This window comes from Chenopodium quinoa, unplaced genomic scaffold, assembly GCF_001683475.1.
Source record: "Chenopodium quinoa cultivar QQ74 unplaced genomic scaffold, ASM168347v1, whole genome shotgun sequence".
Taxonomy (NCBI): Eukaryota; Viridiplantae; Streptophyta; class Magnoliopsida; order Caryophyllales; family Amaranthaceae; genus Chenopodium; species Chenopodium quinoa.
The window spans coordinates 3,480,883-3,508,167 of record NW_018744113.1 but is presented as its reverse complement, the minus strand read 5'-3'; the positions used below and the strand labels follow the sequence as shown (position 1 = coordinate 3,508,167).

The 27,285-nt window shown below is 33.4% G+C and overlaps 2 protein-coding genes across 2 annotated transcripts; one reads left to right on the top strand and one right to left on the bottom strand.

The window, feature by feature from the left end:
* Positions 1-22,340, top strand: LOC110692523 (glutathione reductase, chloroplastic-like). The gene is made up of 16 exons (XM_021869557.1): positions 1-281; positions 550-614; positions 1,567-1,636; positions 2,102-2,173; positions 3,225-3,428; positions 6,723-6,796; positions 6,931-7,014; positions 9,433-9,520; positions 9,690-9,771; positions 14,941-15,014; positions 15,745-15,852; positions 15,973-16,037; positions 17,714-17,827; positions 19,120-19,219; positions 20,339-20,392; positions 21,938-22,340. The coding sequence occupies exons 1-16, from the start codon at positions 135-137 to the stop codon at positions 22,031-22,033; spliced, it is 1,497 nt and encodes a 498-aa protein (XP_021725249.1). The 5' UTR covers positions 1-134; the 3' UTR covers positions 22,034-22,340.
* Positions 22,341-24,158: 1,818 nt separating this feature from the next.
* Positions 24,159-26,772, bottom strand: LOC110692521 (protein DETOXIFICATION 55-like). Its single transcript, XM_021869556.1, has 2 exons — positions 26,156-26,772; positions 24,159-26,059 (listed from the first exon to the last, which is right to left on the bottom strand). Exons 1-2 carry the CDS (start codon positions 26,198-26,200, stop codon positions 24,614-24,616), a joined length of 1,491 nt encoding a protein of 496 aa, XP_021725248.1. The 5' UTR covers positions 26,201-26,772; the 3' UTR covers positions 24,159-24,613.
* Positions 26,773-27,285: the final 513 nt, after the last annotated feature.

Sequence of the window (27,285 nt, the reverse complement as noted above, 5' to 3'; positions counted from 1 at the left end):
CAAAGTCTATATATCCATGACTTTTTGAAGCGACTAAACTTCGAACTCATATAGGGTAGGTCTTTGATCTCCTCCTAAAAAATCTTCAATTTCATTTCCCTTTTTCATTTTCCATACTCGTCAAGAAATCAACAATGGCGGGCAGAAAAATGCTTATTGGCGGAGAACAAAACCAGACTAATGTCGAAGACGAAGCTCACTACGATTTCGATTTGTTCGTTATCGGTGCCGGAAGCGGAGGTGTTCGTGCTGCTCGATTTTCTGCAAATTTCGGTGCTAAGGTTACATATTAATTTCATTTCAGATTGATTTTCATTTCAGATTGAATTATTATTGGATTTTCATTTTTTTTGTGATTGATTTTCTGGTAATTTTGGTGTGAAGGTTATAAATTACTGCTCATGTTAATTTTATGTCAGATGGATTTTCGTAAAGGATTGAATTAATTAGATTTTGATTTTTTTATTTTATTTATTATTGTTATTATGATTGAGTATTTGTTGATTTATTGATTGTTTTATTGAGTTATTGAATGATTGATGTTTTAAGGTTGGAATTTGCGAGCTTCCATTTCATCCAATTAGTTCGGAGGTTATTGGAGGAGTTGGTGGAACGTAAGTTTTTATGTAACCTTTTTAATGTAATTTCATTTACAAATATGTGATATCTGATATGATTTAGATTATTGTTGCTTTTGTTTAGCTTTTGATTTGGTGCAACTGTGATCTTGTTTGTTGAAATTGTAATACTTTTGGTGTTTCGATTTGGAAGTGCTCGTTTGATTACTATCATTTTTGTTCGTATCATGATATTTGTAAGTACTAGTGAAAGGATGGATTTGATAGAAGCTGGTTACTTGAGTATTGCAATTATTTGCAAATATGTTTACACATTACGAATTGAAATAATTTTAATTGTTTTTTGTAATGGAAGGACTGATGGATTGTTGCTTGGATAATCTCTGTTCGCTTTGGTGTATAATTTGGCGTAGTTTGAGATTTTGAGTGCAAGGCTATGAATGTTAGGATGGTAACTTTAGTGAGTTGCCCCTAGGCCCGTAAGGCTCTTTCCAATGAAAGCCTTTTCAACTTTCTCTTGTTCTAGCTTGTTATCGACAAGAATGATATGTCACGAACTTGGGTATAATTTTGTCCAAAATTCCATAGTTGCATTTTTATTGCAAATTTGTGTCTCAATTTGCCTTGCCGAGTATCTTTGTCTCTTACCTTATGCATATTCATTAGGAGACATATTATCTTAGTAAGCCTTATTTCTATTATGATTTAGAGTTTTCAAATGCTTGACCCCTTAAATATTATTACTACTACTACTACTACTACTACTACTATTATTACCCTTGCCTGTTTGGGGCTACATTGTACAGAGTATTTATTCTGATAGACCTTATACTTATGTTAGAGTAACTAGATTACTGAGATGGATACTAGATCATTTGATTTTTGCTGAATTTGGCTTGTTGCCATTGTTAATATTGCTGTTATTGCAATTATTTTCTTTCTGAATCTAATTAGGGGTTTTATTTCTTGTATCTTTTGTTGTCTTCAGATGTGTAATTCGTGGTTGTGTTCCCAAAAAAATATTGGTGTATGGAGGTGCTTTTGGAGGTGAACTTGAGGTGAGTTTGTCTCAACCAGTATCGCTGATTAGTTTGTAATTTTGGAAATTGCTGATACATGTACAGTACATGGTGGTTTTTTAAGGGGTTTTAAAAATATATCTAGATGTTTATTTAGGTTTTTTGTGCATTTAAAATATTTATGTATCAGATTCACCATCAATTATTTTGTGGTTGCAACTTGCAAGAGATAGTACATATAAGGCTACATATGACCCCCTGAATATTGTGATATTCTGTAGTGCATAGATTTAGTGGCATATTCTTCACCTCAAGGTTTTTTCACCCCTTAATTTTTTTCTGGATTTAAATGATTTAACATCTTGCAGATTCTTTTTGTTAGTGTTCATAGTATCTTGTGGCCAATGACGCCTTACTTTGGAAATTGGAATTGTATAGCCTTGCAAGCTTTTGTATACATATATTGATATACGTAGTATTCATTGTTGTAATTTTGGTTTGTAGGATGCAAAAAGCTTTGGTTGGGAGTTGAATGAGAAGATCGACTTCAACTGGAAAAAATTGTTGCAGAAGAAGGTGAGTAGGTTTTGAAGTCTTTGTTGACTGAACTTTGTTGGCAACACTATATACCACATTCATTTCTTGCTATCGATGATGAGATGTTTTTATCAAATAAAATAAAAATTCCACCATCATGAATATTGAATTTTGCAAAACCAGAGACTACAATCTAGAATCTCCTTAAAAATATTAATTGTTTAATAGAATCTTAGCAAATTATGCTGTATAAGGTCACAAAATTGTGTTAGATACATAGGGTCGTCATGGAAAATAAAAAAAAAGAAATAAATTCCACCATCAGGAGGTCACCATCTAGAATATCTCTCTTATCTTTTTCCTCTTTGCCAATGTAATGCTCATATCTTTTAGCTTTAAATTGTCTGTCCATGTTAGTTGTTGCTGTTTCGAGAAAGTCTGTTTCCATAGAAGGGTTTTTCATTAGACTTTTTTTTAATAATCTACCTTTCTTTTAACCTTGAAGTAGTTATTGAATGGCTATTGTAATAAAATTTTGAAATTAGAATATATTAAGAGAATATGGAAGATATGGTAAGGTTGTAACTTGTAAGGATGGAATTTTCGTTTTGAAATAATAGCCGTTCGCTTTATTCTCATTCTATCCTAGTTCTAAATGACCCTTATATATTGAGATCTGGCGGCGAGACTATAAACAGGCATTCTTTTTTTTTTTTTTTTTTTTTTTTTTTGGTATGCCCATTTAAAAAGCATTCTTCATGGAATATTAATGGATTTTACATGGACTTCACAATATATGGCTGCAGTTTACATAGAATAGGTTGTGTTCAATATGAAAACACAATCCTTTTTTCTTTTTTGGTAAATTAAAAATACGACTCTTTTATTAAGGGCTGAGGTATAATTGGTTTGATTTTCTTCGACTTTTTTTATTTTGAAAAATTTGGCCATGATTTGTCTACGCCTTAGGTTTCTGTTTGGTTGTTAATCCTTTCCGATGCCTTAGAATCTTACATGCATATGATGCATTTGCATACATATAATATATTCTTTGCTTCTTATTTATGTTGCACTCTTTTGTATAATGTAGACAGATGAGATTATCAGGCTCAATAACATCTACAAACGACTGCTGTCTAATGCTGGGGTGAAACTATACGAAGGTGAGGGCAGGATAGTTGGTCCTAATGAAGTCCAAGTGACACAAATAGATGGCACTAAGTTGTCATACTCTGCAAAACATATATTGATTGCAACTGGTAGCCGGGCGCAACGTCCTAATATTCCTGGGCAGGTTTTCCACTTTCTTTTGTTTTAAATTTTGTATCTTTGTTAGGATCTACCATTGATTTGCTTATGATATATTTTATCTTATCTTTTTAACCAAAATTTTCTCTATCTTTTCTATTGTTGAATGTTCAGTAGTTGGGGATGAACTAACTATATTAGTTGCATGAACACAAAATATACTGATTATTCATTGTTGATTAACTTGTTACTTTGTTAGTGCTAACTAATGTTAGCTAAATTCGGCCTAAGTGGCAAGTTCTGTTCTTTTCATTGTATGGCCTGTTTGCATTCATGCTGTACTGCTATTTACGGAGGAGGAAGATCAAGGATGGTGGTAAAATGGGGATAAGAGGAGTAACAAAATCTTTTCATTTTGGTTAATTTGTGCTGAAGATACTTTCTTATCTATCATAATTTGGAGTTAAGAAACATATAACTGATATGATTCTTAGTGTGGAAGTACGATATTCAAGTGCTCTTTGGTCCTCTCTCATGTTAAATAAAAGCTATGTAAGATTTAGCAAGTTTTTTTGTGTCACAAAGCAAATCCTAGTTATATATTGTGGGTTTTTTTGCTCTCAAAGACTCAAACCAAGTATGAGCAACACAACTTCATTTCATCAACAGTTGGTAATTTTATGACTTTCACTAGGGTGCTAAAATTATGTAGCTATGGTAACTATTAACTTCCACTGGGAGCCCATGCACCTTGATGGAAGGGCTGCTAGCTTCACTTTAAGCTAGCTTATTATTTCCATGGCCCATAAAACTTGATTTTAGAACTTCAAGAGTTCAGCCTCTCAAATTGGTAAAAGGCTGGTTCTTTGCTCTATTTGATCCTTGTCATAAATTTTTTAGGGAAATTCTCATTGGTACACCCGTGGTTTTGACTTTTCCCATTGATACACTCTAAAATTTTTGCCTTCCCATCGGTACACCCATGGTTTGGTCTTTTTCCCAACCGTGACTAACACCGTTAAAAAGTATTTCATTAAGTTAATATAATTAAGGCAAAGACTATAACACCCCATTTAAACATCTAATGTCTCGATTTACGTGTCGAAAATTGTTCGGTTAAAGTTTTGAAAGTCATGTTAGTCTTTAAGGATCCAAACCTCGAAATTAGCAAAAAAAAAAAAAAAAAAACGCAAATGTCTCATGTGCGTGTCAAAAAATGTCTCGGTTTGCGTGCCATTACTTTTTTGTGATAGTAATTGTTCGGTTAATGTTTTAGGCATGGTATAAAAATTCGGCCGTGTCATCGCGTTTCGCCCGATATGTAACGGAATTTGAAGTTACCGAACCGAGATTTAGCGTTTTGTAACGGGGTATTAAAAAACACCGCATTTTTGGCCGAGACGGCCGATACACCTCCGAATCGCCTGAGATATAGCTTGATTTCGCAAGTTTAATCACTTAATTGAACATGTATTGCAGCTTCCATGGATGCGAACTGCTAGACTCCATTGTTAGGTTGTTGCAAACTCCAAAGAGAGAGAAAAAGGGACAAAATTAAAGGCTAAAATTGTGGGGTAGGTGAAGGGGGAGTTAGGTAGGACATCTGTCCACATATTGTGGTTCCTTTTATTTACATCTTATTTATTTCTTGATTTTTTAATCCCACTAGGAAGAAGTCACGTGATGATTTAGATTATTTCAATTTTCTTTTTATATTTTTTTAATTCCACTACTTTACTGACGTTATTTTTAGTTTTCCATTTCAATTGTTACGTTATTATACGAATAATCGAATTTAAGAAATAGATAACAATTAATTTAGTATTTAAACTATTTTTTTAAAAATAAAACTTAAAAAACTCTAAAACAAAAATTCTACCGCGATGACCGATACCCGGTCCGCGATCAACGCATCATTTCCGATACCGCAACACCGCGACCGTTCCCGCGATCGCGACCGAAACCGCATTTTTACACCATGGTTTTAGGGGCCATTTTGACCCTTTAGGGCTCTAAATCGAACTGAAATTGTCAAAAAATTAACGAAAATGTCTCGTTTTTGCGTGTCATGACAAAACAAAAAAGAAATATCATTACGTGCAAAATGAGATATTTTTGTTATTTTTTTGACAATTTTGAGTTCGATTCAGATATGATTCCTAAAACCTTAACCGAACAATTATTATCACAAAAAAGTAATGGCACGCAAATCGAGACATTTTTTGACACGCATATGAGACACTTGCATTATTTTTTTTGCTAATTTCGAGGTTAATTTGGATCCTTAACGACTAGGATTCCCAAAACTTTAATCGAACAATTTTCAACATGCAAATCGAGACATTAGATGTTTAAAAGGGGTATTATAGTCTTTGCCTTAATTATTTTAACTTAATGAAATACTTTCTACGGTGTTAGTCACGGTTGGGAAAAAGACCAAACCATGGGTGTACCGATGGGAAGACAAAAATTTTGGAGTGTATCAATGGGAAAAGTCAAAACCACGGGTGTACTAATGGGAATTTTCCAATTTTTTATCTTGAGGTGTGGTTGATTATTATGAGGTGAAGGAATAATAGAGGTCACATCTTTCAAAACTACATGTGTAAATTAAAAGAAAATGAAAAGGAAATTGATCGACTAATAGAAAGTAAAAATGTAAAATTACGCAGAAGGACTGAAAATTTGAAGAGTAAAAGGAAATGAATTGATTGAAAGGGAATGATTTATTACTAACATTTTTGGTAAATTCCATTCAATTTTTTTGGCCAAGACATTTTTTAAGTATGTGATTAACTTTTCATATGCTTATCAATTTTACCACATGAAAGCTACTTGTAAAATTTTACTTATGATAATGTACAGTAAAAGTATTATCCAACTCATTTATTTTTTGGGTTTATCTGCCTTTGGATTGGTGCTCAAAATATTAAATTATATAGAACTAGTTTTGGAATTCTACATTGGTGACATTTTCCTTTTTAAACTGTCTTGAAATATAGTTTCCAAAAGGTAACTTTGTTAACTTTTTGATAGTACGGAATTAATGATATTGATGATTGAAGAAGTGCATTGAATATGTGAAATTGCAAATGGGTACATCAAAAGACAACAGAGGGAGTAGTTTAAGCAAGGATAACAGGTTATTTATCATGAATCATGATAGTCCAAACTTGAATGAAAATTATCATGGTAGTCTTAACTTGAATAATTTTTTTATTTATTTTTTATTTATTTATTTTTTTATTTATTTATTTAGTTATTTATTTATTTTGGTTAATCTGCTAATTTTGAAAAGCTATATAATCTGCTGTTTACATGATTTATTTTGATCTCCTAGGAATTGGCAATAACTTCTGACGAGGCTTTAAGTTTGGAGGAATTCCCCAAGCGCGTTGTTATACTCGGAGGAGGGTAAGTAAATTTACTCAATAATCTAGTGTTTGATAGAAGGTGCTGTGATCTCCTCTTGTTTCTTGATGGTTTATTTTCTTGTATGTGTATTACATTGTTGTAATATAGTTTTATGTTCTGAATATTTGCTCTAGGTACATATCTGTTGAATTTGCATCTATATGGCGTGGGATGGGTGCCAATGTAGATCTTTGCTTCAGAAAGGAACTTCCCTTGAGGTACTTGATATTTAAATGGATGGGTGCCAATGTAACGCTAAACAATTCCCTCTTTGAATATATATTACTAAGTCTTACCAATGTAAAAAAGAGACGATTTTGTATGAAAGCTCTATGTTACATGGACTCGGATAGACAGATCGGATACTTAGTCCATTTTTAAGTAAAAGTAATAAGAGGGTTAAAGAAATTTGCAGACCTGCTGACCCACGTGATAATATTCAGAAGTAGACAATGTTTTTTGATCTTCTCAATTTTTTACTTTTACTTACTACCACATGCTACGAATTGGCTTTTGGTAGATTGGGGTGGCACTTGGTAGAGAGGATTGTGTGTTCGTTCCCCCGCAACAACAATTGGGAGGGGACTGAAACCTAACCACTCGAGCCTCGAATCTAAATTAGCCAAGAGGGTGAACCATTTGGAAACACCAAAAAAAATTACTACCACATGCTTTACCTCTCTCTTCGCCCACCCACTCAAAATAGATTTTTTTTTTCCCAGCCATTGGCATTCTCTTCAATCACTTTTTGACCATCGACTGTGAATCAAACACCTTCCTGCAGTCGCTTCACAAGGGCTTACAAAATCCTCAACATATTACATTTGTTTTTCATTAATTAACTAGTATTTAGCCCGCAAGATGCATGGATTAATTATTTATTTATTTTTTATTTTTTATTTTTTATTTATTTTTTACTTTTTGTTAAGAATTGTACTAATGTGTATTTGGATTGTTCTTAGATTTTTGTAAAATTAATACATGCTAAATATAAATTGCATTTTATTAGTAAAATAAAATACTACGTAAATGTAATGAAATACTTCCTCTGTTCTGTTAATATTGCAACAAGGAGAAAATTACGCATCCCAAAACACATTTTATATGCTAAATATCAATAATTGTGTAAGAGTAAAAATTATAAAAAGTTGATATTGTGAAAGTATTATATGAGACGAATCCAACAAGATCTCACTTGACTATATTTTGCTTAACGTATAACTCATATTATATGGTCAAATGAGAGTGATGAATAGTGGAAAAAGTCCATTGTTGCAATATTAATAGAACGGAGGAAGTATATCCTTATGTAAAAACGAAAAAAGTCAAAAATGAATTTTGGAAATAAATTTGAAAAAAGAAATGAACTGTAAACAAGATTGAGAAAATTTACCTGGATTGCTCCCTTAAATTCAATGTCACTATTGTTCTTAAAGTTTATATAGATAAATTATAGATTTAGGGTGAAAGAGAGGAATAGCAGAGGGAGGGAAGATAGAGAAAGAGTATAAAATGAGGGAAGGGAAGATAAACTGTTGAATTTTTGTGTAATTGAAAAAAAATACAAAGTATAATGAAATTTAGAGGAACCAAGTGACCCAAATGAAAATTGATCATTGTATTTTTGATGTGATTGGAAACGTTTAGAGTAAAGAAGAGATTTTTTTTTACTTTATTTTTAATTTTTAATATTTACACTTTAGTTGAAACAAAAAAATAAATTAATAAATAATTAGAAAAGCCAGAAGAGGACAGGTGTCCTTTAAACTTCCGGTTTTAAAATAGTAGTATAGATATGCCAATTTGTAGATCTAGGGTTTCAATAATTAAAGATTTGAAGTAGCTGTGTCCAAGGGTAATTGGTCAGGTCTGACCTGGATTCCATACCCGTGACAAGGTCGTGTCCTGTCGACACAGGTATGCTCAGCAGTTTTCCGAGTCCATGTTAGCGCACAATGGAGGGTTGCTTGTCAGAAACTGAATGCTTAGAAATGATGGGAAGGACAAACAAGATTTGCTAGAAACACCCTTTACCAAAATAAAGTATATATTTACATTCCAGTCTTGTGATATATATATTTTTTTCTTTTTAATAAAACAAATGATGTGATGATGTCACTAGAGCAAAGATTTTCCCAGGGAATGTCACACTGTTGCTAGCAATCTCTCTCCTTTTGCCCTTAGCGCTGTGGTGTCTGTGGACTGTTGTTGATGCTTGCTTTTAAAAAAAAAAAGGGGAAAGGAGATCAACTTTTGGTACAAAAAGAGAGATGTTAGGGCTTCTCGTCTGAAATTGATTTTGTAGGGAGGGGACAAAGGTAACTGTAACAGTGACAGATCCAAAATACATGTATGGCGGGGTCACTTTTTAATAGCAAGAATGTTCATAATAAATTAACTATAATACTGAACAGTCTTATTTTACTCTAATATTTTGTAACCACTCATAAAAAGCGGTGTCTTCAAAAAAAAAAAAAAAAAAAAAAAAAACTCATAAAAGGTGGTCCTTTCAAGGCATCTGAGGATTGGAGTTTTGTCAAAAGATTAAAAACTCTTATTTTGCTGTTTCTTTTAGACTTATTTTACAATATAAACTTTCTTGAATATGGTAGTCTTCTGTTTTAATGGAATTGCAGAGGCTTTGATGATGAAATGAGGGCTGCTGTTGCTAGAAATCTGGAAGGTAGGGGAGTTCAAGTGCATCCAAGGACAACTCTGACAGAGGTGGTTATGCTTTTAAGTAGTTTATAGTTCTATGTTCATTTTTCTTTCAGAATGTAACTTATCACAACACATCTTCTCAACTAATTATGTGATGTATGATAAATATGTCTAGCCTCTGACAAAGAAGCTCCAATATTTTCTTATTAATTTAATTTTTTGGGCTGTGCAGCTGGTGAAAACTGATAGAGGTGTAATGGCTCGTACTGATCATGGTGAAGAAATTGAAGCTGATGTTGTGCTCTTTGCTACTGGTAAGTTTTTTGTACCCTTTTACAGATCTGGTTGAAACATATATAAATCCAAAGCTTAAGATGAATTGCCTGAATATCTATGAAATTCTTGATGTGATTGTAGTAAATGTCTAGGCCAACTGCCGTAATTAGACCTTAGTAATTATGTTACTGTTTCATATTTCCTCTGCCTTTTTTTTTATAATTTTTTTGTAATAATTTTTTATAATTTTTTTTATAATTTTTTTAAATTTTTATTTTTTATTTTTTATTTTTTTTTATTTTTATTTTTAAATTAGTTGCCTTATTTCTTTAGCCTCGCTTGCAATTTATATCTCTAACCATTAATATATTTGATTATTAATAAGCAAAAAACTACAAAAAAATCGATATTGATAAAATACCATTGAGATAAATCTAAACAAGATTCCACATGACTTTGTTATTCCTTTATTATATTAATTACATAAGATATTCAAAGTCGATTATGTAAATACTATCAAAAACTGTATGTAGAAACTAAAAGTAAAAAGAGGTAGTATCTGAAATAGGAATGTTTTGACTTTTGAATGATGTTAAGTTGGTGAAAAATAATTTGTTTATACTCCAATTTTCACATGCATAGTTTCTAATGTTGTATAGTGTTAGTAGGCAGTTCTTTCTATGATAATATTTCTTTTGCTATTCAAATATTGCAACATTTACTGTTTTTGTCAGTTTCCACACATTTTTCTTTAGCCTTATTATGACTATACATTATGAAAAATATAGTCAAGTGGGTCTTGTAAGATTCATCTTGATATGTATTATCACAAAGAATTTACTGTTATATAGATAAAGATATTAAAAGTTTAGATTGAGCTTTGGGGTGTATAGTTTCCCTTCATGTTGCATTATTTAAGTAACGGAGGAAGTATATTGCTAGGAGCTAAATTTGACACGGTATCTGTAACACCCCAATAATTCTCTCTTTAAACTTGTGAGTACCCTGAACAAAATCCAAGAGAATTACTGACATGCTACCGCCACGTGTTTAAACGTTAAGGCTATGTCAGAAATTAGCAGCGGAAAAACTAAATCAATTATAAATAAGTTTCAAAACTAATAACCAAAACTAAATTAAATCATACAACTTGGAACCATTAAGGCCCTTATTCAAAACCCAAATTAGTTAAAATTGTAAAAAAATGAAATTGAGTTTAATGAATTCAAAAGTAAGTAGCAAAATAAGTAGTGAAAAGTAACCAACACTCCACTCAAAATCCCATGCATGTGTAAGAACCTGTGGTTAATCTGCTCCCCAATATTACAAGTGTAAAAATTGGATCGTCATAGGGTCATTGAAAGGCGAAGGCCATGACCAAAGAAAGACACACACAAAAGCACGCAATCAGCAAAGCTGAGTACATACAAGCTGCAAAACATAAAAGAAATCCCTAACATGCTACTAATAATCAACCATTACGCATGATTAGTTTATAGACTCGACTATTTATATTACTAAGACTTCATTAATTAATAGGTAAATCATTATTTTTATTCATTGGATTACGTAATAGATAAGGTTGTCCAACCCATGCTCCATTTGGAACACCAATAAAAGAAAAACCCCATGCCTCCTTTCGGAAACATCAATAAACATCCAACAACCACAGGCGCGACTCCGTGACCGTAGTTAGTATGAGATCTCACTTAACTCTTAGTTTTAAAAAAAAATATTTGAAATAGGAGACTCGTAGATCAGACGGCCTCGATAAAAGTACACGGCTAATACCCCGTGTGCCCCAACCCTTGATTGTCATTACTCCAGAAGTGCACCAATCCAGAGTTTTATTGCTCATCAATCTTGCACTTTACGTGATTTACAGGTTTAGACTTGGTGATGACTCATATGCAAACAATACAATCAATCCAATATCAATTCAATCAAGTAAAACAACTTTCCAATTTCAATTCTTGATTTATTAGTGACAAGCAACATTTATTATTTATTCCTTTAACTACCTAGGTGTATAAACACCTTAAGTGCATAAGGCACCCCAAAACCTTAACCTCGTCTTATAAGACTTGAATTCTTCCTTTACTCATCCTGTTTGCATAATCATGAATGAGTAATAAATTAATCTTTACACCAATCACATACCTTTGCCTCTAAGCGTACCTTGCATAATTAGAGCACAAATAATGCTTGCAATATAAAATAGTGCACATCATTTGAAATTCACAATGTATAACCAAACAATTTAACTCAGTCAACCCTATACATGATACTAAGTTCTCGATACTAACTCAGTCAACCCTATACATGATCCGTCCTTAAACATGCACCTACAAGCAAGGTTTCATAACTTGTACGTACCTTGAGAAATGAATTGGTATGCCACTTTACTATCTCGAAATCACCTTCAATAAACTCCTCTCCTAAACCAAATAATAACATCTCAATCAATACCCAATCAATCAAATTTACAGCAATACTAACTTACTTTAAAACCTTCAAAATCCAAATCAAACAACACTTTAAAACTTTCCCTTTAGTTAAAATTAAAGGCTTATATATAGTTCTTTAAAGTTTCTTCATAAAAACCTTAAAATACACTCTTATACATGAAATTACAGCAAGTTTAAAGTTTAATAAAAATCTGAAAATTATTTAAAAACTCCTAATAATTCCCCTTTTAATGGGTGATTAAACCCTCTTTATAAAATATCAAAAGTAGTATCTAGAAACTATTTCCAGCACTTAAAACTTCAATAAAAACATATATTTATGCTTAATTAACTTTAAACATAATTAATTTTATTAATCAAACTCAAGGATAATATTTTAAGTATAAAAAAAACTTCGTTAAAATCAAAAACTGCCTGAAAATCATATTTAGAGGCTGAATTTGGCCACGAGAGGGTGGTGCTCACTACCAAAGGTGGTGAATCTTTCTTAAAACGTTGTTTCTACATGGAAAACTGTACTTTTTTATCAAAATCGGATGAGTTCAGAACCTGACCGGGATTAAAACAGGATTAATATTAACGAACAGAAATCTAAAAATTAAAACACGAATTTACATGTTCAAAATTAATCTAGAATTAAGTTAACTAATCATTAGTTATAATCACTAAAATTTCAAAACATCATTACTATAAAAGCCCTAAATCAATTGTTCATTAAAAACCCTAAAATCAGGATTTTCAATAATTAAAAACCCTAGGTTATAAAATTTACAAAATCTGAAAATTATGACTTTTATAAAATCTGAAATTATAAAGTTTAATCATCAAAAACAACTTGATACTAATTAAATTACTTTCAAACAATAAAATCAAAATCCATAAATCAATAATTATAATTATACAAATTAATAAAACAAAGGAGAAAATAAGACTAACCTTTTTGTGTGGGAAAATTTTGGGGATTAATGGGGTATTTATAGGAGAGAATTGTAGGGTAAATAGGAAGATTGAGCCTCATAAAAATAATGGGTCAATTAAGTAAACAAATGAGTTAGACTTGTTTGATTGGACACAAATTGTAGAATAAAGGTGCATAAAATAATTTGTTCAAATAATTTTCAACCCAGATTAATAATTTGAAACTTTTGAAATTAAATTCTGGAAAATAATAAATAAATATTATAAATAAAATAAAATTTCATTTATAAAATATTTAAAAAATTCGGGGGATTACAGTATCATTATTTCATGTTCTCTTGCTATATAGTGCTTTATTTACTGCCCATGTCTAGATTACTTGAAACTTCATCTAATTTTTTGTGAGCCAATAGTTTTAATATTGAACCAAACCCTAAATAACTTTTGTTGAATTACTGTATGTGTCTCATAGATTAATGCTTAAAGGATTCGAGCATCTTCATGTTATTGGTGCTAGAGACTTTCCCTTTGCTATCACTTTTTGGTGATGATCATGATGAGTGGTGTGTTGGTTGTAAGTGTGGCAGAAGGAATGAAGGGTTGGTGGTGGTTCATCCATGGTTATGTTGAAGTGGTTGTAGGTTTTAGGGGTAAAATTTTGAGTCCAAGTTAGTGGTAGGTTGAGGTTAGTGAGGGGGTCTGGTTGGTGAGGGGTGGCTGTTATGGAACTAGAAAAAAGTGAAGCGATATGGAGTGAAGTCCAAGTAGTAGGTGACAATGCCTAATGCTCTTGGAATTAATACCCATTATAACATGCATGGTATCTGGATTGGGATTTTTCTCTTTGGCTATGTTCTCTCAACTTTCAAAAAAAAGGGATCAAATTAAGAAACAATAAGTCGAGTTTAGCATAAACGAGTTACAACTAGTGAAATCAAAATTGTCAAAATTCAGCTTATTCTCTTTAAAATCAAGGATTATTTTAGAAAAATTAATTTGCTACCATAGTGAGATGTGCTCACATGTCTTCCTTCATTGTGAGATGGCTTGGTTGTTGCTGTGCATAGGTTTTATTGGGCTATCCAACGTACTGTTTTGAATTTGTACAAGTCTGTTTTGTGGGCTTTTGAAGGGCAAAGGAGATGTTGTGGTCAAATGCTCTTACGGCAATTTTGATGCTTTTGAGGCCTTAGCCGTGAGACATGCCGTTTACAAAGCAAGGGAAGTTGGGTTGTAGGTTGTGACAATATAGTAATATTGTTAAAGATTGTCAGAGAGTTTGAGCTAGAAAATGTGAGAGTTTAGTTTTTGGTACTGCCAGTGTGGTCATCCTAAATCTAGCCTTAACCTGTTTCATGTAGTTTCTCGTTTGCAAGGAGGGTCGGAAATAGAGTAGCTCATGCATCAGCAATGGGTAGCATCAATAATGGGGTTGAAAGGTGTGGATTGAGGAGGTTCTGCAGGAATTTAAATGTCTATTTGTATCTGTTTTTTTTTTTCACTTTGAACAAAGTTTAAATGGCATTTCCTCATCAGTAATATTTAAGTTAGTTGAACAGAATAAAATGAAAGGAAACTGGTCTTTTTGTTGGTTGTTATTAGATACCGGTCATGAATTCATGGTAGGTTTTAGGTTTTTTTTTATTTTTTATTTTTATATATATATATATAAAGGATGAGGACTTTATTTTGTTTTCACACAATTGCATGATACTTCTGTAAACACCTATATCTTTTGATCATATCAATGCTGCTAGATAGGTTACCATTCTGACCAATTAATGTTTACATACATTAATTGTATCGTGTTTTGTTGCACAGGCCGTTCTCCAAACACAAAAAGGCTGAATCTGGAAGCTGTAGGTGTAGAGCTTGACCAAACAGGAGCTGTTAAGGTATTTCTTTGCTTATACTTGCCTCTGACCTTAACAAGCTCTTTATATGCTAACTTATTGTTTACTGATCGTGATATGAAATAACAAGGGTGGTTTGAACTTGTGGCCTTAACAAAAAATGTCTTGCTATTCCACTTTTGTACAATTCAGCTAGAATCACAGTGTGGATCTTGTCTTCTAATAATATCAACAAGAATTACAGTGTGGGTCTTGTCTTCTGATAGTATATATACTGCTGGTGCTCCTGCTGCTAAAAACTTGTAGTGCTACTTCTATTAAGACCTTTGTCACATCAAGGAGAGTATGCCTCATACGGGGAATAATTTGTACCTAAATTATTTTTAGTATTATATTAGAAAGACTCCAAATGGGTGTCGCCCGTGTATGAAACGTCCAATGGCAATATATCATGCCCTCAAGCTGTCATGAAGCAATTTATATGCAAATTAAGAAACATCAAGTATCACTTAGATGCTAACATTTAATTTAGGCTATACACAAGTTTCATAAAAAAATATGAACGTGAAACTTTACTAGGGGAAGATAATACCCTAAGCTGTTTATGTGGCCTCAACCATGATGATAGCAGGCAAAACCAATCATGCTATTAACATTTTTTCAGATGTTCCGATTGATTTATTTAAATGATTGTGTTGCTGGCAAGGGTGACATATTTGTCCATGAATTTTCTATGACATTCATATTATTGATAATGTTTCTCATTTTTTAGGTTGACGAGTATTCTAGAACAAGTGTACCGACCATATGGGCAATTGGCGATGTTACCAATCGGATGAACCTTACTCCTGTGGCTTTGATGGAAGGAACTTGTTTCGCTGTATGGTTCTTCATTTTATTTATCAGTAGTATATGCTTTCAATTGGCTGTAATTCTCCCTGAGTAATTGAAAATTGCATTCTCCAAATTTAAGTATTGATTAGCTGTTTCCTGGTTTCAGAAAACGGTTTTTGGGGGCCAAAATATCAAACCAGACTACAATTATATAGCATGTGCTGTGTTCAGGTATCATATTTTTCAATTCTGTGTGCTTTAGAATTTTGTGTACTTCAGTGGGGCAACTTGTGTCTTCAATAGTACTTTCATGCTAACTATGTTGTCAAATTTTTCATATTACTCCAAGGTATATGTTCCTTTTATTTCTGCAGCAACCTTTCCATGCCTATTCATTATGCAACTTTGATAATTTGACTATTTGTATAGAACATATGGAATTCTTCTATTGCATATTTTACTTCATTGTATAGCTCATAGAAGAGCAACTAATGTTTCAAAACAAAACTTCCATAGCGAGCTTTTTTCATTCCTTTGAACAAATGACAAATTTACCATTGTTTCCAATATCACACCTAATATCTTTTTATTACAATGCCTCCCCAAAAACAATTATATCAATATTGATGTTACTCATAAGGTGACATGATTAGAGTTTCGTATTGTGACATGATTAGAGTTTCGTATTGTGACATGATAGTAGCTGGGCAAAATAATTTTTTTTTTATTTTTTTATTCAACTTATGAATTCACTACATTGTCTTTGGCTATCTGTTAACATTTACATTTGACCTAACCAATGGGGCTATGTTGGTACAAAAATGACTTGTTTTTATATAACTGGGCAGGAAAAGGCATAAATTTGTAAGAGCAAATAGCAGTGAATGTTGTATGGTTAGTAATTTGTGGATGCTCTTATTAGTCTAGTATAACTTTCAAACTTGTAATGGTGTTAGAATCACATTTAGTGAGGAGCTTTTGATGAAGGCATATTTTTTTGAATCTCTTCACCTAGAGGCATCGAATCATTCAAGATATGCACACATGAAAAATCGCTCACAGTAATATTTTTTTCCACTTTACATGACCCTCTAGTTAGGTGTTCACAGTTAAATTTAGAACGCATGAATTTTTCGCTTACAGAAATTTTTAAATAGTGATTCTCTTTACGTATTAGAATATGGGTGCATATATATGGTATTTATCTCTTGTACAACTAATCTATATCATTTGCAAACGGGCTCTCATAGAATATTTTCTTAGTAGCCTTATCTATTTAAAGCTTAGGTCCTTAGGTCTTTGAGAAGGTTAAAGTTTTCGTGAGTATTAGCTTTGGCTAGAGTTTAGATTTATGCTAAAGATAATCTTCAATTAAAAGAAGTGATTTTGCCCCATGTTTGTATACCTTTTTCTATGGAATTCTGAGACAAGCTACCCCATTTTCTTGCTCTAAGTTGGTTGCACATGCTTGGAATCCTTTGTTTTGGAATGTGGGTATAAGGACAGGTTTTATCAGCCTCTGCTATGGCATGTGGATCATATATCATACATGTGAGAACTGGTAGAATTAGTGAAAGAATCTCCTTTAAGGTCATCATGCTTAGGCATTCTATGTGTTTAGTGGCTAAATAAACTGATAAAGTATTTTAGGTAGATGTACTGGCTTTGGTTACTTTTGAGATAGTCTTTTTAAAACAATTATGGAGCTACTCAATTAGAAAATCTGCTTTTGCTTACAGAAGGGAAGGAAGAGACTCATGAATGAGATGATTGTAGTTGGGAAGAAAATACTTCCATGATTTTCTACATGCTCATTCTTATATTGTTCATGATTGTGGTTGAGTATGCCTCCTTTATTTTCCTTTGATAAGTGCATAGTCTGATTACTCATTTGGATTGTTATGCAGCATACCTCTTCTAGCTGTGGTGGGTCTTAGTGAAGAACAAGCTATAGAGCAAGCCAATGGTGATATTTTGGTCTTCACATCATCATTCAACCCAATGAAAAACACTATTTCTCAGTACGTCTCTTTTTATTCTCTCACTGGCCTAAGGCTCTTAAATTAATGTCTGACCATTATATTTAAAGTTGTTTGACCCCTGCTCTTCTCATGCTTTTGTCAGTGGTATACAATTGTTTGAAATTATAATTTAGGTGGCATCCATGTCTTGTTATACAGTGAGTGTTTTTCTTTCTTACACCGGTTGAAAATGGAAAAAGATGAAATGTTGTTTTGCATCTGTTTGTTTAGCCTGATAATTTTCTAACTTGTACTATTACCTCTTCAGCCTGGTATGTAAGAATCTGATAAACACGTGCTAAAATATAAGAACAAATATCAAAGTATGTGTAGAAGGAAAGAAGTCCTAAGATCGTGAATATAATCAAGCATTGAAAGGATAAGGGATCCGTTTAAACACTTTCCATTTTACGCATTTCCTCTACTACTAGTTTAAGCATAGACACTGATTAATGAGGGTATTTTTTTTCTTTTTTAACTGCACAACCTTTTGTTGCCATGATATTCATGTCAATGTATATAACCCATCAAAAGGTGAATTTGCAAGTTGGCAATAGCTTTTGAAATAAGTTTTACAAAATCGTCGACAGGTTGATTAGTTTAGTTATTCTATTTTTTTGCATGCACTCTGTTTCATGGATGGCATTATAATATTATATATAAGCTGATGTTCTTTCATTTATGTTGCAATAAATGTACTCGCTCCATTTCTGTTTGTTCTTGAATGAATTGTTCTGAAGCACTTGACCATAGCTTGGCCATAAATGGCATAAATTTTAACCAATGCTGGCAATGTATGATGAATAATATAATGTTTTTTGTGAATTTATTAAATCAGTTCAATACTTCAATGTATTATTTATTTTAAGATACTAATTTTTCATAAGCTTGTGAATGCATAGTTAATATTAAAAATTTAAAATTTGTAAAATAGCTACCAGGAAGAGCTAAAAGAAAAGGAAGGAGTACCTATGTGACCGTTACAGCTTTGTGATATACTCCGTTCTTTTTTTTATTGCACCAATTAATTGCATCATTTCTTTATTTGGTATGCTTTATTCACTTTTTACTTTTGTTCACACACCAAATTCCCTAACTACCCTTACAAATATGTGTTAACATCCATTTTTAGCCCCACCTTTTCACTCTCTCATTAGTTTGTATCACATGGGCAATTTTGGCATTCCCCTACTGTTTACACTTTTTCTTAAAATCTTGTGCAGATTTTTTAAAAATGGAGGAAGTATGTGTTAATATAAATTGTCTAATCTTTCTATATTCCATGATTACAGGCGACAAGAAAAGACTATTATGAAACTTGTTGTTGATGCTGAGACAGATAAAGTGCTTGGAGCATCAATGTGTGGCCCAGATGCACCTGAAATAATGCAGGTACATATATTCTGTATGCTGTGTACTCAAACTTGTGTGCAGTTTTGTTCACCAAGTCCCCTTTTGCATAAGTTCTCCATTTCATTTGGTGTAATATATGTAGTACAATAATTAGCCCATCATAAAAGCCCCCACTAAATTCTCCTTATTTGGTGTGTTTATGCTGTTTTTTTCTGCAATTTATGCATTTTATCCATCCCATATACGGGTCTTCTCCACTATTTTTACTTGGAACTTTGGGAGGGACTATCCTGCCAAAAAAAAAAAAAAAAAAACCGTAACAAAAGAAACATTATCTTTCAACTAGTAAGGATTACATGAAGTATGATTATTTTTTTGTTTTATGTATTTGAAGTAAGAGAGGAGAATATTTATATCTCAGTGTTTGTAACAATGCTTTGGAGCAGAAACTCTGAAACCTGTTACCTTTAGATCATTCTGTGACAGACCCTGAGTTAAATTTCTTGATGAGGGTTACTTTGACTGTTTTAATGTCTCTCTCTCTCTCCCTCTCTCTCTCTCTACTACTGAACAAGAAATGATAATAATACCATCATGTCTCTCTACTACTGAACAAGAAATGATAATAATACCATCATGTAGAATGCTATCTTACTTATGAGGTGGAATTTTACGGACAAAATCATTCCATTATAACTTTAGCTATCATAATAATACCATCATGTAGAATGCTATCTTACTTATGAGGTGGAATTTTACAGACAAAATCATTCCATTATAACTTAAGCTATGGAATGTGTGGATGCATGCCATACGAGGAGAAGCTTTGAATCATGCCTGTGACATTGTGACTATATATTGATGGTTAAGTGGTCACAAATTGTACTAGAAAGTTGGAATGATTCAATTTTTAAGTCATGGGTTTTTACTTCTATGTTGTCATGCGTGATGGTGTGTGTTTGCTAATGTGTGTAATATTTGAAAAAAATGGAAAAGAATGAATCTCTGTCCGTGTATCATCTCTGTTTTTCTGAACGTATATGCAGTGTTTTCCTGTAATTATTTGGTATGATTGTCACTTCAGTACTCATCAAGTCATAAAAGTAATATTATTCTCATGAATATGCATTGCTGATCTGTTCACATATTTTTGTACAGGGAATTGCTATAGCACTGAAATGTGGAGCAACAAAGGCACAATTTGATAGTACGGTAAGACTTCATTCTCTTCTATCTAGTGTCAGAGTTGACTGCTGAAAGTAATCTGTATTTCGTGCACAGTTGCATGTTGATGTCCTGCTAACTTCTGAATGCTGTAGCCAACTTCTGGAATATAGAAAATGCCCTTTGTCCTAGTCACTCAAGTGCTGTGTGCTATTTATTCTTCTCCTTTCCTTAGCTAATTGTTCGGTCTTCAACAGTCCATCTTAAACTTTGGCTCTGTTTTCTAGGATACTTCAATTTTTAACTTCAGTGGAGGCAGGAATCATGGATCCAAACGTTTAATTGGAAAAAAACCATCTCCAATGAAAAGCAGAAAACTGATACTGCACATATTCCTTTTTGGGGAATTTTTTTTAACTGTCGCATTCCTATTTTGGGTAAATTTTATGTGGTAAATGACAACTTTACCCTCGGTTTTTCTTCCCTATCCACCTAATAGTAGATCCTTTTCTTCTCTCTAACCCTCCCTCCCTCTCCTATATTCCTCCATAAGGCTACCACCATGCAACATCCAACTTTCTTTCTTAGTCTCTCCTCTCACATCCAGCACCATCCCTCATCAACGACATTCTCTTGCCATTTCTCGATCCATCTCACTCCTCTTCTCATACCTCCCTTGCTGCCGACCACTCCCACAATCGCTGATGACTTCTGGGTTTTTTTCTTCCATTTTTATGCCTTGTAGATCTTCTGATATTATGGATTTAAACCCCATTGCATTGTTGTTGGATTAAATTGATGAATTGATTTAAAGAAGGTGGTGGCGGTGGTGTAGATGAAAGGTGGGGGGGGGGGGGGAGGGAGGGAGGTTGGTATGACTTAGTAGATGAAGGGCCAAAGAGAGGGGTAGCCCAGCTAGGTGGGTGAAGGATGTGGAGGATTTAAGATTGCGGATAGGAAATTCTTCGGGGTTTTTTTCATATATTCTTGGAGTCTCTCCCCTATATATCCTGTTTTTTTGTTGGTGAAGCTCATTTGGAAGTTAAAAAGCTTTTTGAGAAGGCTTAATACAACTGGTATGCTCCAGAAGTGGGGGCTTTACATTTGCTTGCTTGCTTTGCCTGGCTAATAATGAGTCTTGCTCATATCTTTCTTCACAGTGATATGGTTTGCTATCTTTGGAAAAGACTCTGCAGTTGGGTCTTTGGTCAAACCTTTGAGTATACAGGAGTGGTTGCAGATTCGCTATGATGGCTATATTTTTTTTTTAGGTTGGAGTGGATTGGCTGTAGTTTTAGTGGTTTTTCTGTCCCACTTAATGTATTGTGGATGAAAAAAATTAATAGCTGGGGCTTTCAAATTACTCTACCGGAGACGTACAAAGTAATTGGGCTGACAGTTTTACTCAATCTGAGGACACCTTGTCCTATTATTGTAGTTTTACTATTGTTTTGTTCAGTTTTGATTTTATATTTTATTATTATTTTTTTTTAAAAGATGTGCTTCAGTTCCAGGTGTGAATCCTCTGGGCTATTTATCTTTCTGTCCTATCCCGAATTGTCCTATTAAATGATGTCAATGTTTTGTTTTCAGGTGGGAATACATCCTTCTGCAGCAGAAGAATTTGTGACAATGAGGGAAGCTTCAAGGCGTGTCCCTGGTGCTGGCAAGCCCAAGACTAATCTTTGAAGGTGATTTTATTATACACAAGCTGTATATTATATACAGAGACGCCCTGTAGGTCAAGCTTTGCAAACCCTTTTTGGCTCGTTAATTTTTATCCAATCTAGGGATTTACCGATGGTGTTTGGACAATTTGGCATCTTGGGAAATTTGCAATTGCACTGGATTGCTACCTGAGTTTATAGTAGTCATAGATCATTGATCTTCTATGGATAAAACTGCCCAATAAAACAAGGGGGCTTGTATATACTATTTTGTATTTTTTGTTGAAATAACATTTTATTGTATGAAGTTTCCGTACTTACTGTTTATATCGTCTTTATGCCTCTTAAATTAGTAAACTACCATGTTTGCATGCTTGTAGAGAACTAGCACAAATATAAAAATATGCATCTATTGTGAAATATGAAGACTTTTCTCTTTTTTTTATTTTTTTTTTTATTTTTTTATTGTTCCTTCCGTTGTGTATTAAGGTATAAAATAAACAGAAGTCATTTCGACTTTGTGTTATGGCTTTATGGGGAGTAGTAGTCTAGTCACATGAGTGTTTTATTCGTTAGAATTTCGCTGGTATTTGTATCTATTACTTGGAATTAAGATGTATGTTCTACCTTTGTTCTAAAATGTTATCTTGTTGGCAATAGTGATGAGAATGCAAGGTCTAACCTCATCCAAATCATTATGTTTGGGTTTTGGAGATGATGTATGTCAACTGCTAAGATTCTGGTATTCTTTGCTATTAATTTGGTATGTTGCTCTTTAGGATGAGGGGAGAAAGTATGTGTGGAAGGAGGGTTTTCCGTTGGTTGGTGGTCGGTATTTGAGGTTAATTTCAATAAGATCGTTGCTTGATGTAAAATCACTTTTAATGACTAGTTTGTGAGCAAGGTAATTTGTTTACATTATCTTGCTTCTTTTATGCCCTATTACCCTTGGCGGTCTCCTTCAATCTCCTAGTATGTACTATAAGTCTATAACCTCTTTATTTCTGTTCTTCTGGTTTTTGGTGCTAGGGAAATAATTCATGGAGTTTGTGATTAAAACAAAGGAAAAATTGCATATGAAACAAAATTTGCCCCAGTTTTCCAACTTGAGAAACATTTTCTCAACATGGTGAAATGGTAATTAATGACAAACTTACAGATATATATTTATTGCATTTTTGTGGCTGACTCACACTCACCCGACTCACCACCCTCTTTGTAAATGTCCACACACTGTCACACTATTTTCATCTATTCACAATTTCACACTCCACTGTCCATTCTCTTCCCTTTTACTGATTGATTCATCAGCTTGCTTTTTCCTCTGCGTACTTTCTCTCTCCTCATTTCAGTGGTGCGCCACCTGCTACGGCGGCCGCTACTGCTGGTCTTCCTCGTCGTTTGTTCGTGGCTCCCATGCTCCGTCTCTCTGCTACCGTTGGTTTCGTTTTAAACCACCAATGATGTTTCACCTCCGCCTCCTCTTCTGGCCACACCTCTGTTTGTCTTGCTTCTGTTAATATCAACTATCAAGGTATGAGGGTTGATGATGTTGATCATAGGCCCAACCTCAAGTTATAGTTGTTGTAATTGTTAATTTGTTATTGATGGTTAAGGTAATTATGCAGCTCTTTTGAATTACTTCCATTTTGTTCTCATAGGCATGCTTAATTGCTTATTCTTATTTTAAAGGTGGTTTTATTTGACTATTTTATTTATAGTCTCCAAAATATGAGGGAGCCCCATTGATTTTTTGATAAACTATTTATGTTTATCTAGTGGGTAAAATCGTAATATCATAGGCAAGTAGCGGTTTTGGTGCAAAACCTCTATATCAAGTAGTGGTTATATTGCAAAACCTTACTCATGAACAGTATAAAAACATGTTCACTTATTAATTTTGCACTAAAATCGCTATATCAAGTAGTGTTTTAATTGCAAAACCTTATCCAGGAACAGTAAAAAAAACTTGTTCACTCACTTACTATATTGTCACTAGATAAACCATTGTTGTTTATCATGAAGCTCAACCTGTATTGAGATTAAAAAATACTTCAAAATGAATTCAAACACTACTATTTTATTTCTGAGAATTAATGATTACAATTTTCTATGTTTTACTCAAAGGAAAACTTATGAGTGGAAATTTATGATCAATATTTTTCAAGTTTGACCCATAAAATAAAATAAAATAAAGCAATATTTAAGGGGAAAATGGAGTTTTAACTTTTTTTTTGAGGTAAAATCGATGTGGGGAGAAATATAATGGCAGGTTAAACTCTATATTGATAATAATATCATATTATTTGTACGGGTAAAGCAAAGCTTTGGCCTAGTGGTAAGGATTGAATCTTCCAAAGGTTGGGGGTCTAATCCTTATTAAGGGCATCTTGAGGGTAGAGATTTCCCTTACTCTCCCCTCTTATTCTCAAAGTGTCTAACCGTAAAATCGGCCAGGTTGACTTGTGAGAGCTTTTGGTCTAATAAAGCTATTCATCTTACCTACCTAAAAAAAATTGACTAATACACTTGTGATGGAACATAATAGGACAAATTAATTTGTTTATAATGAATTTGATATTTGTATGTCTATCACATTTTCTTATTTGAGGCAAGCCACCTCCCATAAATATCCAGCTTCCTCATTAGGATTGCATGCTTCAATGTTGCTAGCTTGTGTACACCCCACTAGATCCATTGCCTTCAGGGACTCTGTTTCCCAGTTTGTCCTGTATATCACTGTTAATATAGAGACTGCACATGCTACTTGAGCTGCTAAAAGTCCATAACAAAGGCCGACGAATCCAAGTTTTAGAACAAAGCCTAAAACTATGGCGACTGGTGTACCGACCATGTAAAATGCATAGAAGTTGATTCCTGCTCCAATACTAGGTCTTGCACTCCCACGAAGAACGCCGCATGCAGTAGTTTGTGGGCAATTAGCCAGCTCACAGAGTCCTATTATAGGGAGTACAGCTGCTGTAAGTTCTAAAACCTCGTTATCTTTTGTAAAAACACTTCCCCATACTCTTCTGCCAAGGGTTGTCCATAAGAGACCAAACAATGAGCTGAATAGAGCCAAACCTACTGCTAACTTTGATGTTAAACAAGCCTTTTTAGGATGACCAGCTCCAAGCTCATGCCCAACTCGAGTTGATACTGATGCACTAAGTGCGGCAGGTAAGGTGTACATGAGTGAAGTTGTTTGTATCACTATAGCTGAGGTTGCCAGTGTGACTTGTGGTTTCTCAAGGTATCCGGCAAGAAGGGTCATTAGCTCGTACCACCACCATTCTAGGCAGACACCTAAACAACTTGGGATGGAAAGTTTAAGGAGAGTTCCCCATTCCTTTCCTAATGAAGGTTTTAAGTCTGTTAAATATTGTGATAGCAACGGCACACGTATTGGCTCTTTGCTTTTATTGGTGTAGGAAATGTATCCTAGGAGGAGGAATACAACATTAAAGTCGGTGATGAAGGTAGCAACAGCTAAACCCTTAACACCTAGATGAAGTTTGAAAGATAACAGAATGGCTATGGGGATATTTAGCATAACAGGGAGCAGAGTGCACCATAGTAATGGCCAGGTTGTCCCTTTACTACGTAGATAGATACGAAGAGGGTGAAGAAAGCTAATGGCAATAAGATCAGGGATTGCAAACCGGCAGTATAAGCTTGCAACTCGAGTTATGTCTATGTCTTGGTGAAGCATAATCATGAGGGACTCAAGGTTGTACCATAAAATCCCAATGGGTAGCGAGGCAGTCAACAGCAATGTTATTGTTCTACTTAATGTAATGTTTAAGACTGATATATTACGAGAACCAAAAGCATGGCTGCAAATTGGCTCCATTCCCATGGCTAGGCCCGACAGCACTGAGTAGCCGCTGATATTAATGATGCCAATAGCTAGTGCTCCGCCTGCAAGTTCAAGACTTCCAAGCCTTCCCATACATACAACCAAAATCATATTTCTGAGGTAGCCCACCAAACTCATGGCCGCTATTGGGAGTCCTATATCTGACATTTTCTTCAACTCTTCTACCACCTAGAAAAACAATTCAGTGCAAATACTATAAGAACTTGCTATAAAAAAAAAATATATATATGTTTGACAGCATTAACAAAGACATAAATCTCATACCTCTGTAGATTTTGATTGATTTGTAGATATACATGACTCAACCATATTCTAATCTCTTATAACTTTTGAAAATAGGATGAGCAAAGCAATGGGAGTCAGAATGTTTTCTTTTATGATAGGTTTGAAATAGAGTGTCTGTTTTGTGTTTCAGAACAATGTGCAGCAATTTATAAGGCTTGAAGCCGCTGTCAGTACTGTTACTTTTCTGTCTTTTTTTTTTCAACAAAATAAGATATTTCCTTTTATTAAACTTTAATTTAGATAATACGGATTAATATTGTGATAGACATGCATTGAACTATCCTATAGGTGTTCAATTTGAAGTCTTATTGTATAGGTGGTCCTTAGTTTTCAGCTTCTATTTATGGCAAAATTTGCTATTATGGTTGCTAATTGACTGTTAACAAGACATAGATTTTGCAATATATAACTAGTATTTAGGACCCTCATTGCCTAATCTTGCTCATGGTTACTGCGAAAAGTGCGAATCATGTGCATAAAACCTTGTTTTAGTTGAACTTGTTTAAAATTGTAGTACTACATTCCTGTACTGTGTTGCACATAATTTTTAGAAAAGTTCAGTGTCTTTGAATCTACGATCTTCAACCTGATTTTATTTACTTTTAGAAGTTCCAAAAAAAAAACGTGTGTTCTAAATTTTAAAACGTGTGTTATAAGATTTTTAATTATATGTTCCAGATTTTCTAAGATTTTTTAATTATATGTTCCAGATTTTAAAGCGTATGTTCTATTTTTTTTACTCGTATGTTCTAAATTCTTTACTCACACTTTCTATATTCAATATCAGTTTGTTCTAAATTTTTATTCACATGTTCATAATCTTAAATCAAGTGTTCTAAATGTTACTCATATGTTTAAAATTTCATAAAGCAAATTTTATAAATTTTTAATCACTTGTTCTAATTCTTAAATTAGATGTTCTAACATATTACTCACACAAATGTTCTAAATTATTACTCATATGTTCAAAATTTTAATTTGAGTCACATGTTCTAAATTTTAACTCGTATGTTCTAAATTTTTACCCACATGTTCTAAATTTTAAATCAGTTCTCATATAAGTATAAATTCTCACATATGGACCTATTCTCACTGAATTCCTCCCCTAT

What these genes read in the sequence shown, in the direction of transcription:
- LOC110692521 (XM_021869556.1), bottom strand. Translation starts at nt 26,200, where the DNA reads ATGGTTGAGTCATGTATATCTACAAATCAATCAAAATCTACAGAG. An exon ending in ATCAATCAAAATCTACAGAG is followed by an intron (nt 26,060 to 26,155) that starts GTATGAGATTTA and finishes TTGTTTTTCTAG; the next exon opens with GTGGTAGAAGAGTTGAAGAA.
- LOC110692523 (XM_021869557.1), top strand. Translation starts at nt 135, where the DNA reads ATGGCGGGCAGAAAAATGCTTATTGGCGGAGAACAAAACCAGACTAAT. An exon ending in ATGAAAAACACTATTTCTCA is followed by an intron (nt 17,828 to 19,119) that starts GTACGTCTCTTT and finishes CCATGATTACAG; the next exon opens with GCGACAAGAAAAGACTATTA. An exon ending in ATGCACCTGAAATAATGCAG is followed by an intron (nt 19,220 to 20,338) that starts GTACATATATTC and finishes ATTTTTGTACAG; the next exon opens with GGAATTGCTATAGCACTGAA.